Source organism: Megalops cyprinoides, chromosome 21, assembly GCF_013368585.1.
Source record: "Megalops cyprinoides isolate fMegCyp1 chromosome 21, fMegCyp1.pri, whole genome shotgun sequence".
NCBI classification, from domain to species: Eukaryota; Metazoa; Chordata; class Actinopteri; order Elopiformes; family Megalopidae; genus Megalops; species Megalops cyprinoides.
The window spans coordinates 15,858,877-15,871,705 of record NC_050603.1 but is presented as its reverse complement, the minus strand read 5'-3'; the positions used below and the strand labels follow the sequence as shown (position 1 = coordinate 15,871,705).

At 44.2% G+C, this 12,829-nt stretch overlaps 1 protein-coding gene across 1 annotated transcript in view; it reads right to left on the bottom strand.

Moving 5' to 3' along the window:
- trioa (trio Rho guanine nucleotide exchange factor a) overlaps positions 1-12,829 on the bottom strand; it is a 128,618-nt gene that overhangs the window by 98,083 nt on the left and 17,706 nt on the right. Inside the window, exon 2 of the mRNA XM_036515549.1 lies at positions 5,870-5,923. Within this exon, the coding sequence (XP_036371442.1) occupies positions 5,870-5,923 (54 nt within the window). The remainder of the gene's footprint in view (positions 1-5,869; positions 5,924-12,829) is intronic.

Genomic DNA, 12,829 nt, shown 5'->3' with positions numbered 1-12,829 from the left:
TCCTCTTCCTTCGTTTGAATGATTTTTTTTCCCCCCCTCCCACGGACTCGCTCGTTGAGAAGAGGAGGCTTGTGCGTCCTCGTAATTCCGCTCGCTAAATGCATCATCAGTCACGGCTGATGTTCTTGCGACGTATCTGCGACATTTCTGTGACTTAACGCCCGTGCTAGCGGGGGGGAACTTGCGGGAAGGGAAGGGAGACCACGGCACGTAAGCTGGGTGTGAAATGAAGCCTCTTCCACAGTGACAAGATTATCTTTACCACAGTCAGGGGAAAAAAAAGAGAGAAAAAAAAAATCACTGCACCCAATGATCCCAGTTCACGTTTCCACCCTCAGAAACTCTCAGACATAGAGCCACAGGGAATGGGAAGGTCAGAGGGCTGGGTACTTACAACGTCTGGTCTGTTTTTTTGTTTTTTTTCCCTTTTACTGTTTGTCTTTCGGGCAAAGTTTATCTGTTCCCAGTCCCGCTCCTATCAGCTGATTGTAGAGTCGTGTGTCTTGGGGGGAATCCAGGTGCACAACCTACTACGACCCACAATCCTTTGTTCTCTGGCCAAGGCCACACCGCTCTCCAAACGGCAGCTATATCTTGTTTGGACAGCGATCTCCTGCAACTTGTTGATAGTGTGAAGGCCTACATCCCTTATCTTGTGTTTTAATAGGGCTGAGGACAGACCTGGGGGGACGGGACTCGGATCATGTGGGCTATTTATGGAAATTGCAGCTGTGGGCCGCCCATCAGTTTTCCTGCATCTACCACAGTGAATCTGTTGTTTTGTGTGTGTGCGTGTTCATTAGTTCTCTAACATCATTTACAAATTGACCAAAAAATTTGAAATGTAGGCCACCAAGTGATTCTACTGTCCTCTTGTTCCTTCTGACTGGTTGGTTTACCCTTCATTCCAACTACCCGAATTGCCACAGTGGTACTGTGCTCCGCTATGCGTCTGCGTGTTTGCCTGTGAAGTCGTTTGCATGCCCCCCCCCCTCCATAACAAGCGGACACAATGGCCTTCTTCATCTCCGTTCCGAAAATGCAGAACCGTTTCTCCAGAACAATCGGCGCTAAAAGCTGAAGTGAAATTCACCCGGCCTTATGTCCTCAAAACCCCCCGAAATAACACATGACCTCAGTGGAAGAGCCGGGCTGCTCCTGAGAAAAGCAGTTTCCCCCCTGAAATTGAAAAACCTGACCACTTTCTGGCACGGGCCCACGGATACTTCCTGGAAGCAGCTGAGAGGCAGAGTGGAGACTGACAGCGGCATATACCGCGCCGTGCAACCTTATCAGCCGGGAGATGAATCATCCGCCAGTGATCAATGAGACAGTTGGGCTCCCTTTGTAAGGCAAAGCTGCGGTCACCTGACTCCACAAGCAGGGCCCTTCAAGGCCTCTCCCGTTTCCAGAACTGTGGAGCTTTTTTCGCACCATTCGCTGTAACGGCACTCTACTACCTTTCTTCACATGTTCATTTCTCCTCATCAGCGAGGTATCCATCCTCCCCCCCCCCTCCCCATTTTCTTCAAAAACACCCCTGGCAATACCACACAGGCTCACAACACAAAGGCGAGAAAACGCTTCAAAACAGCGGTTGGAGTGAACCTGCGGAAGATTGTGCCGTCCCGGAATCTGAAATAAACGGCAGCTTAGACGGAGATTGCCTTTTGAAGCCCTGCAATGAGGCAGAGATACAGAGACAACCTGCAGCAGCTCTCTCTCTCTTTCTCGTTTGAAGTTTTTTGGATATTTGTGACGCTTCCGGAGACAGATAGGGGAGTCCTCCTTGAACAACTGCAGGTGGCGTTTTGTGTGTTTGTTCGCGGAGGAAACGGGCTCTTTTGTTGGGGGAGGCCTGTCAAACAAGCCCCCCTCAACGAGCGTCACGAAACGGACAGATGAAAAAGAGGGGGAGCGGGACAAGCTGAAATCCAGTTCCCACCTGGGGGGGCTTTGAGCAGTTTCCTTCTGTCATCAAATTATGAGAGCTGATCCTACGCAGTGCAATTTATACCAATTCATATTACACAGACGTGCATCAGCAGGAGGACAGACTTTATTATAAGGATTGTCATCACAAAATGGAAAACAAAATGGCCACTATATGAGATGAACAACATTTTGGTAGAAACTCGCAACTGGTATTAAAGCTCACAGCACAAAGCATTTTCAAAGCACTGATAAACTGCCATTGTCACACCTATATTTTAGTGAACCCTGATGTTACAGATTATAATTGCCATATACTTTGGTGGGAAATCTAAATTATAATCTGTATAAATAGACCCAAGAAATTAACTGAATCTTAAAGGCCATGGGTTGATCCTATTATTCCTAAAACGAACCACAGTGTGATTCGTTTTGACACACTGTGTCCACAGTAGTCTCCTGTCACTCATTGCTACCTATAAAACACCCAGCAAAGCTATGCTTCAAATGCCATCAATCCCTTTACTCATTTCTCAACGGATGTACATTTCAGTGTGAAATCATGCACCGTTCATATAAAATGTATAGAATTCATACAGGAAATGTGCTCAGTACATTGGATTGTGGGACACATCTCTCAGACATGTAAATTGGTAAGCGGTATCCACACTGAAATTTAGGGTGATGATACCGTATGCCAGTTTGACAATTTCAGTGCTAGTAAGAACAAGAAACACCATATATGAAAACAATTTTGGTGGATTTTTTTATTCCTGCATATTCCTTTGAGGGGTTAAACTGACCTGTGAAAAATCTGCTATGATCTACAATGAAGCGCTGTGATACGGATACAAATTTCAGGCCAACGTTAGCCAGCAGACAGCAATCCTTCTGACCAAGACATCTAAGTGAGGCATGCCTACTGATTATTTGGCAAAAAAATTACTACGCGTTACTGTATTCATCTATGTCTCTCTGTTCTTTTTTACGAAATTCCACAGAGACTGCTATCCTTGGACACCCTCTCAGACAGATCATCTGTCTGCAGAGAAAGCGGGCACCGTCAAAACCGGCACCTCCTCCATACCTCACCAGAGAGCTGGGCCACTCTGTTTAATATAATTTCCACAGTCCCTCAGAAACAGGGCGGTATCTAATTAGGCACAGATGATGTAATAATACGCCAATGAGCCAATCTGGAGCAGGGAAAACGTGCCCCTATTAAAGAGCCGACACACTGCGTAATAACCACACTGAAACAGGAAAGTCAATAGACAGATAATGCACAATGACTTTCCTGGGACTACAACCACTGAAAAGCGGGGGTAAAAAAAAAATGCGTAAAAATGACTTTCTGCGCAAATATTTAATTACAGCCTGACCCCTGTTCTACCTTTTGACTGGGCCTGACCTGCGAGGAGGAGGCGACGTCAATGTTCAGCTCGCTGTGCATTCCAGGCGCAACATCGCGCTCTGACCCGTGAAAGACAGCCAACTGTGGTATGAAAACAGCCCCGTGTTTTGAAATTCTGCATGCAGAAACGACTCGGGGTTCTGTTTTTTTCGGTCTGATAGGAATGCAGTGACATAAACACTGGTGATTTTCAACCATCAGAGGCCCTCGCAAGCCAATAATGTAATGTCTCTAATAACACTGGCGATTGCTGCAGGTAGCGGTAAAATGCTTTGTACCTCGTGTCCCTGTTAAAGATTGCGGTAATCTTTATTTTTTTGTCTCACGGAGCCTGCAGAGATGCTGTTTGAGGGACATTTGTAGGCTCAGCAAATACTTCATCTGAGTACACATTAACCTTAGACTTCCCATTAAGAATTTTGCTCACCACCTGCGCTACTCCGGGAAGAGGGGGTGAGCTGCCCTCATTTGTCAAAACAAGCATTAGCATATCTAAATCTCCAAAGAGGACACGCTTTGGAAATGGGTGACAAATCTTTAGAGGAGGGTCTGCGATTGGATCTTCAGGGGGGCGGGTCTTGCGGAGACGGCAGTGATGGAACGCCGAGGGTCTAGCACGGACCTTGTGATGTGCTACAGGGCCCACGCCACGTTATAGGAACACGTGAGAAGGCCCACTCAGCCAGAAAAGCCAAGATTCCATTCCTTGCCATTCACCATTTTGATGAACTGAAATGGTCACCATTTCAAGACAGGACTCCGGGGCCAGTGATGCGGCGAACGTCTCTAAAACTCACACTCTTCTTGTAGTACTGAGGACCAAGACGAGTTTGAGTATCAAGGTTGAGTATAGCACGTCTTCTTCTAAGCCCTCACAAGAACAGGAATGCAGGGAGAAGCTCTCCCGGCAGTTACATGATGTTCTCACACTACTGTGACATTGTGGCAACATTCTGGTTTCAATAATGTTAGGGCCATGTTGTGAAAATGGAATGAACTGGGAGTCCCTCGAGTTTCCCTTTGTCAACCTCTTCTCTCATTCAGTGGAGACAACCGCACTTCGTTTCTGTCGGAACACCCAGTCAATACAAGGGACAGGCTGATGACGGCACTTGCAGAGCCAGTACAGAAGTTGATGTTTTTGTAAATGGGTAAACGAATGTATCAAACTATATCTGGCTGCTACAGACCTCTTTCTATGAGAAATGAAGTGAGGGTGAAACATGTAAGCTAACTAAACTGTACTACAGCATGTAGCACATGGAGTACTGAACAGCATACTGTTCAGTGTAGCATTGGTATTTCCACTTTGCTAACAAATGTTTGCTAGAGGAATTTAACAAAAATCCCCCTTTGTATACAACTGCTTGAAAATATATAAAGCCGCATGTACAACACTCGATCGCTTCACATGACGGTACAATGACACCTGCGTGTCAGTCAGCCAATGGTGGACAGCACATCAGTTTGACGACAAACCGGTTGTGGATGAACACCACAAATAAATAAAGACAACAATGTATTTTACCCAACCAAACATTCATGGGCTTACCTGCGTGATGGATTTAATTGTGCTTTCTAAACCTGTCTTTTAAAACCAGACTAGCATGTCGGTGTGTTTTACAGATGGTTGCAACCGGCACAATGATATTATTATCGAGTGCTGGCTCGTACACACGCGCCGACATGGACAGCGGCTGCCGATGTCATCAGGACAAAACAAAAGCAACACATTATCACACGGCCCCTGGAAGAACCATTTGCTCGCTGACGAGAAAACAACCCACTGACAAATAAGCTGCTGATACATCTAACAACTTCATTACGGCTAAGTGGGTCAACCACTTTGGAAGCTAGCTAAAAACAGATGAAGATGAGGAGTTTCTTGGCTAACTTTCTGCTAACGTTCTGCTCGCTCATTGGTTGCATGGGGAAAAGATGACTGGTTCCGTTGTTGCTATGCTAGGCTACATCTGAAGCAAGCAAAGTGTTGCACTAAAATGTGCATTCTGTTTAACTGTAGGTTTTGATTTTAATGGAGAGGAGATTGTGTAGACCCTGCTCATTTTAGTGGCTTTATGTGCAACACTGCATACATACAATGTCCAATGATATAACCAAAAAAGAGAGAAACTTTGAGAAGCTGCTGTGGGTAATTGAAACTTTGGTAGTACCATTTGAAAATATAAGATGAGGAAAATTTTAGAGGCAGGTGCCCACTATTACATGGATACCATGAACAAAAACAACTACTCTGCTCCAACATTATTCCGATAAAAACCTGTAACTTGCAGTGACAATAATTTCAACAATTAACTTCTCTCCTTTGGCAGGCAAGCACCAGGTCTGCACAAATGAGAGAAGAATTATTGGACCATTATCACCATCTTACGGGCCAATGGCGATAACTGAAGTAAAGCTTATTAACGGTCGCAATCAGTCAAAAATGAACACACTCACACACGTGCACATGCACACAAAAAGACATTACAAAAAAAAACAAAAAAAAAAACAAAAACCTACCTCCTAATTGGCTGGGCACATCAACTTTCGGTTCACATTTTGGAAGGGAACAATCTGCAAAACAAATGAAAGAGACGAATATAAGCAAACTTAAATTCCATAAGCAGCTCCTTAAGCAGTCATGTCTGACAGGATGCCCAAGAACATGAGCTTTAAGCATTTTTATCGCCCACAGATGGAAAAGACCGGTGAAGTAATTCTTTGGTCTTTGGGGTCTTTCGGAGATTAAACTGCAAAAATGCAGCCTTATGCAGAATTGAACTTTCTGCAGCCAAGCTGGTCGGGGGATTAATTTCTTACAGTTAATAAGCACTAATGGCGTATTAACAAACCGAGAAGGGCATGAGTTCGGCCTAGGGAAAAGAGGCATCTACAAGGCAGGACCTAACACATGTGCAGACTATGTGACTGCAGAGGACAGGGTGAGAAGTCTAAATTTAGCTGTACGCAGTAGGGTATATGTGATATCCCAATGCAATGTATATGATCCATTTCAAACCTTAAGACTGTTTAGCATATTATGCTATGGGCTATATCTCATGCTCTGTTTTATAGCTCTTGTGAATTGGATTACTAGTGGGAAGCAAACCTAAAAACGCACTGCTTTTGATAACAGCCACCCTTTACAGGTCAGATAAACACAGGACTTAGTTTTGAAGCTATGCAGCAACATTTATTCAGGAATTTCTACATGAGGTAACCTCCTAACTTTTTTAAAACGAAGGAAATATAATTTGTCTTTTTTCTTTTTTTCAGTTCTGACTACACATTTTCACTTTATTTTTTCATTTTCCCCCCACCTAGTAACATTAGAATGTATTTAAAAACAACTGTTCAAAAGTTCCACAGTGAAACATTTTGATAAAAGAAAATTTACAACAAATCAAATGGTAGTCAATGAACACAGACTATAATTTCCTCCTCCTGAATGCAAACTTTACACCATTTTTCATGGCAACCCAGTCATGGCCTCCTGCCATGTGGAAAGAGAGTTTTAAAAAAAGTACTTTTTCCAAACATATTTCAGTGAAATAATAGGGTGATTACAGTGCTGAGAAGACCAATACCAAGCACAGACTAACAGGTTGCAGTTAATATGTATTCCCTGTATAGCACAGCTAAATGTCAGTCAATATGCACCAGCCCATTTTATTGGTGAAAACAGTTGAAAAGTGCTGCCTGTTTAACTCAAACACATCAGCCTATGTGGCAGTGGAAACTTTTATTGTGCTTTAAAATGCAGAAAGTCCAGCTTCAAGAGGTCAATACTGCCATTCTATCACTGGTTCAGTGATCATAGAAAAGTAGCTTCTCCTACACTATTGCAGACTTGCAATGTGTTACAGAGACATGGAGGGAATGAAGACTCAGAAAAGAATGGAGACAGAAACTGGTAAACTGGCTGCCACTCCTCAACAGCATGACTGGAGCAGTGACCCGCAGAAGGGTTAGGGTTAGGAGAAGGAGTCCTCCCTGCTCACGGTCATGCGAGGCATTAGCCTGTTCATAGGCTGGCCGGGTGAACCAGAACCCCCTTAACCCAAAATTCATTCAAACTTCTGCTTCTACCTTTGTAAAGGGTCTCACTGCCTTGGGTACAGGTGTGTTTGTGTGTGTGTACGTGCGTGTGTTTGTGTAATTATCGTAAAACCATTCCTCCTGCCAGAACCTATACACCAAAATTATTTATTAAGAATAGCTGAAAAAATACACTCATAAGACCAGCTTGGCAGGATATACTGCGGGGGGCCCTGTGGGTAATGGCTTGAAAACATGTGGACACTGTGCCCCAAGTTCCTGTTTGACGGCCCCCCTTACCCCTCCTCTCCACTCCACCCCCCCCCCCCCCACCCCCCCCAAAATCTGGAACCCCACAGCTGTGTATAGGAATGGAGACCAGAAAAGGATAAACATCTGGAATCATGGCCTTTCCAAAAGATTTCTGTAAACAACAGGCCTCCATAATAAGAAACCATGTGCAGCCTTCCTCGAACAGAGCCACATTAAAAAGCGTACACACACACGCACACTCACACACAGAAATGAGATGCTTCCTTTAAAAGCTGCGCTCTGAGCTGAAGGAAGCTCTCACAATGAGTCACATCGCTGCTCAGAGGAATGTGAAATGTATCTAAACCAAAATGGTGCCTGAGCCACCATGAAGGAAACAAAATGTAACTTAATATCCTGGGCTATCCCAGAAACGCATATTATTTTATGTCATGAGCAGCTCCTCCAAGCCTCTGTGTGTGTGTGTGTGTGTGTGTGTATAGGGGGTGGGGGAGGGGGCAGCCACACTGATAGCAGACACCAGCCAACGTGAGAGCACACACCGACAGCTTCAGTGGACAGAGGCGCCATGGGAGCTGGGATGAAGCATTTTCTTGATATCATCTGGATGAGGGGGGGCGACATTAGGATGCAGGCGCTGAACTGTATCAACCCCCGAGGCTAGGATGGGGCGAGGGGGGGGGGGGGGGGGGGGGGGGGGGGCGTGGGCGGGACGGTGACTGATAGGAGCACCGCTGTAATCAGATCGGGGAATCGGACGTGCCGAGCGGTCCTGCTCCAGTTGCCTGTCACGAGCAGAGCGGAGTCAAACGCGGCCTCCTAGTCAACTCTCCCGTGGGGACCGGGGGGGGGGGGGGGGTTGGCTCTGATTTGCATGGGAGTAATTGCGACCGACCGAAGTCGCTCCGAGTGACATCCCGCACGGAGGCTAGCGGAGGTGACACACAGAAACACCCCCAGGCATGATGGGATGTAGGAGGAAAAGCACAGGGGGGAAATTCCTGGGTTAGGCTTGCTCCAGGAAGATGAAATTCGACCCTCAGAATGTGCCTTTGATGACATTTTTGTGGGCGTTCCATTGTAACAGCTTAAGCCAGTGTGTATGTGTGCGTGAGTGCGTGTGCATGTGTGTTTGTGTGTGTGTGAGACAGAGGGGGAGAGAGAGAGAGAGAGAGAGAGAGAGAGAGAGAGAGAGAGAGAGAGAGAGAGAGAGAGAGTGCACTAACAGTGACAAGATCAAATATTAATACACTGTACATATCTGCCAAGTATATGCCAAGCCTGCACCTTACTTAAACATTAAAGAAACAACCTGATCAGATTCTGACCATCCACCGATCATTATTTTACATAATAAAAACAGGTATAACCTGATAAACGTACCACAAGCAGTTTATTACGTTCCTCTAATGTACTTCCACCTAGCAGCAAACAAAGGCTATCATCTACAATGCAGGAAACAACACTTTCTGGTTTTCAAAAAATGTATTTCCAGTTGTAAGAAAATACTACCATGCATGTTATTATTCAACGTACCTATTAAAACTCAAATTCTCGAGTACATCAATAATGTCAGAGGGTTTGTTTAGAAATTAATGCAGAATGACTGTTCTTGCAGGCCTTGTCTCATGTTTCATAGTTTCATTGACTACAACAACACTTCCTTTCACGCTATATCTACCACTAGTCCACGTGCACTGAGATTTAGATTAGAAGGCTAGGTAAAATAACAATACTGTGTACGATAAAAAACACCATGATGTTCAAGTTCTTAAGCACAAAAACACCCAGACTTCAAATGCTGAAGAATATTTCCGTCCACACTAGCCCCGGCTAATCGATCACAGAGCACTCATGTCCAGAGGTCAGCATAACTCTTGTCCATCTACCCAATGCATGCACTTTAGCCTTGCGAGCACACAGAATCAAAAAAAGCGAGCTATCTGGGAGAAAACGGGCTTACATTGTAGCAGAAGCCGATTTCAAATCCAGGTCGAGAAAAAGCCACGCTTCACACAGAATCGCCAGATGGAATCTGAAGTCTGTTAATTCCACGGCGGAGAGCTGCATGTTCACAGCGGAGGCATTTCTCCCTTCTCCCTTCTGGGAGGAGGAAGGAGGAAAAAAAAAAAAAAAACGAACACGCTTTGCCACGATAAGCGGTACGTGAATAATTGTAGGTTCAGATGACCTTCCAATGAAGTGATGTCACCTCCCCCTTTCTGCTGAATGACAAAGGCTGAGTCAAGTCTCAACACAGGAAATGAAGAAATTGCCCTCCCCCAGAACCCCCCCACCCAGCCAATAACCCATCGGTGCTGGCTGAAAACATCTTACTGCTCAGAGCCAGACAACGCTGGTCATGTGCAAACAAGAGTGATTCAGCCGACCGTCTGGCAAAGACAGATAGCTTTCTCTCCGCAATAAAGACCCCCGTTTAACAACAGCCTGGAAATTAAAACAAGACCGCCCTTCACGACTGGCCCTGTGATTCGGTTTCATGCATTCCCTGACCATAAAAGTTACTATTAATATGGTTAACGGATGAATCATGCTCTCAAAAAACTACTATTTTCACAGCCACACACGTTCCCTATTGATCACTCGGATAATTCCACTTGAAAGTGTGCCGAAAATGAAAACTATGTTCACAGATATTTTCAAGGCCGCTTGCCATACATTTTTTCCCCCTTTCACAACCCAATGCTCTGGGTTTTTCCCAACCTGCTCCTAACAGAATTACTGGAAGTGATTAAGTTACCAAAAAAAAAAAAAACAGCTGTACAATCACATACATACCAGCGACAGCCCCCTGAACAAGATGGTGGAGGCAGAGAACTTACCTTTAAGCTGATAACTGTCCTGAAGTGTTTTAAATGTTTTTCCACAATTTCCAAGCAAGCCAGTTATTGTTGCCCATCAACGGCTCATTATGTTTGCACATAATTATGTCTAATGTTTCAGCATTCCAGTTACTTGGTGTTCTTCACATTAAATGATTTGGAAGAGAAAGATAAAGATCATAGGTGGGTTTTAAATTAAAAACCAGTTGTTCTCTGCCTACCCTATTTGTAGCTCACCAGCTGCTATGAACCCATACCAGGGAGAGGATGTGCAGGCCTTTTGCTCTAGCAGGGCTGGGCCTACATTGGCTGAAGGTTTTCATGTTTCATAACTGACAGAAAATTCAAGCAGCCAGTCTGCATATGAGGCTTTCCATATGCATGCTGGAGAAATACACATTTCAACAAGAAAGACATTTTCCCACAAGGCTTTTGTAAAGGTCCTACAGATTATTTTACCATATTAGAATTCTACTTCATCGAAATGCGATTTTTAGCTAGTTAGCCTACCTTTCTACTTTTTTCAATTTTGGGAATTACTGTTAGAGGGATATGAGAAAACACAACCTGTCTTCACATACAGCTACATGTGGTTAATGACAAAGCCTTCCTCTGCATCCTTTCAGCACAGCCTTAATGATAATCGAGCTCCCAAGACCATATGACTGATGATCCAGAGTTCAAAACAGCAGAATCAAAGGTTTCCTAGGGTTTTTGAGTCTCATTACAGAAGCCGGGATGACAAATAAGATCTTATGACCTTACAAAAGGCATTTTTTTCTTCTCAGGAATAAGCCTCCATTGTCTGAATCCATCACAGTACAAAATGTCCTCTATCCCACAATAATAATGAACTAGCTTAGTCATCTGTTATCTCTGACCACTACCCACTTGTAATCATGCCATTAGTAGTCTCAGACATTCTGAGGGTTGCAAAAATTAAGAAATTGGATAACTAATGAAACATTCTGGAGCAACTGTGTCAAGCTACAAAACTACAAAATCACTGCTGCAGATATACATTATATATATATATACATATATATATATACATGCACACATATATATACACATATATATATATAGGAACACTGACAAGCTCAAAAGTCCAGGACTCGCCAGGTCCTGTTTGCATACAACAATGCAATTCAATTCAGGTTTGGAAGACTTTTTTTTTCTTACCTGTTTAAGGCAGAAAATGAGCACCAAGGAAGTAATGATCAAAACGAGGCCCAAAAAGAGGAGAAATTGATCCCTTTTTTTCTGATGAGGTATTGAGCAGGCTAGGCCCTAGCAGTCACGTTGCTGCTGTCCAGCCAGAGTGACCAATAGGAACAGCGCAGGAAAACAGCTTCTCTTTGGCTGGTCCTGTCGCTGGAGGTAGGGCAAGTTGGGGACAATAACTGAAGAACATTGGTGGGTGGGCGTCTGGAATGAACAGACTGCATGCGTCCCAAAAGTTGACTTCGCGATTAAACAAGACCGCCAGAAATCTCCATGACCCCAGCTTCTTTTCCAATGTTTTCTCTTCCGAGGTTTACATTTCACCAATTCATCAGTTCTTACGGATCTAACCTTCTCCAAGGGAACTGCTCGTGTTTTGATTCTGCTATGGAAACACAACGCCACAATGCACAAATGCACAATGAACAAAGTGTCACAGGCAAGTTCAGGTTGGGAATTCCATTAGCCTGATGCCACAATTCAGAAGGTGTGACCACACGGCAGCATTCTGTGTTCTGATTCGCTGGAAGGGTAACCATGTCAGCAAATGAGGTACCTGCAGTGATACAGCAACGAATGTATTCAGCAACAAACCCTCTCACTGCAGGTAAAAAAAAAGACTAGGATAAAAATCATCTTCTTTTCATTTTTAAACTGTGTTCCTTAAATGAGTTCACTATGACAGCCTCAGTACAACGCAGTCTTACAGTGTCCTAGTTCAGCTCTCCCTTGTTAAAGTGCCAGACAAAATAGGGAGGGGTGGCCTTTTTATATTTTGGACACAGTTGCTCCTGTAAGTCTTTATTCAAGTTAGGTCCCTGGCGATATTATTTTGAGGCATATTAATTGCTGCTAGGAGCGGCCTTCTTTCAAACTGTGGCTTGGACAATGTCCAATTAGCTTATCAAAGGTGTCTTCATGTCATCTGTACACCATACACAGGCACAAGCCCTAAGCACATTTACAAAACCTGTGTTGAACCTAACAACTGTGAGGCAAATGGATCCTGTCAAAAAAGATGGTGAAATGCACACCATGTAGTATTTCCACAAGGATTCCATTTTAAGAATTTATAACGTTGAATTAGAAGCTTAAACAAACA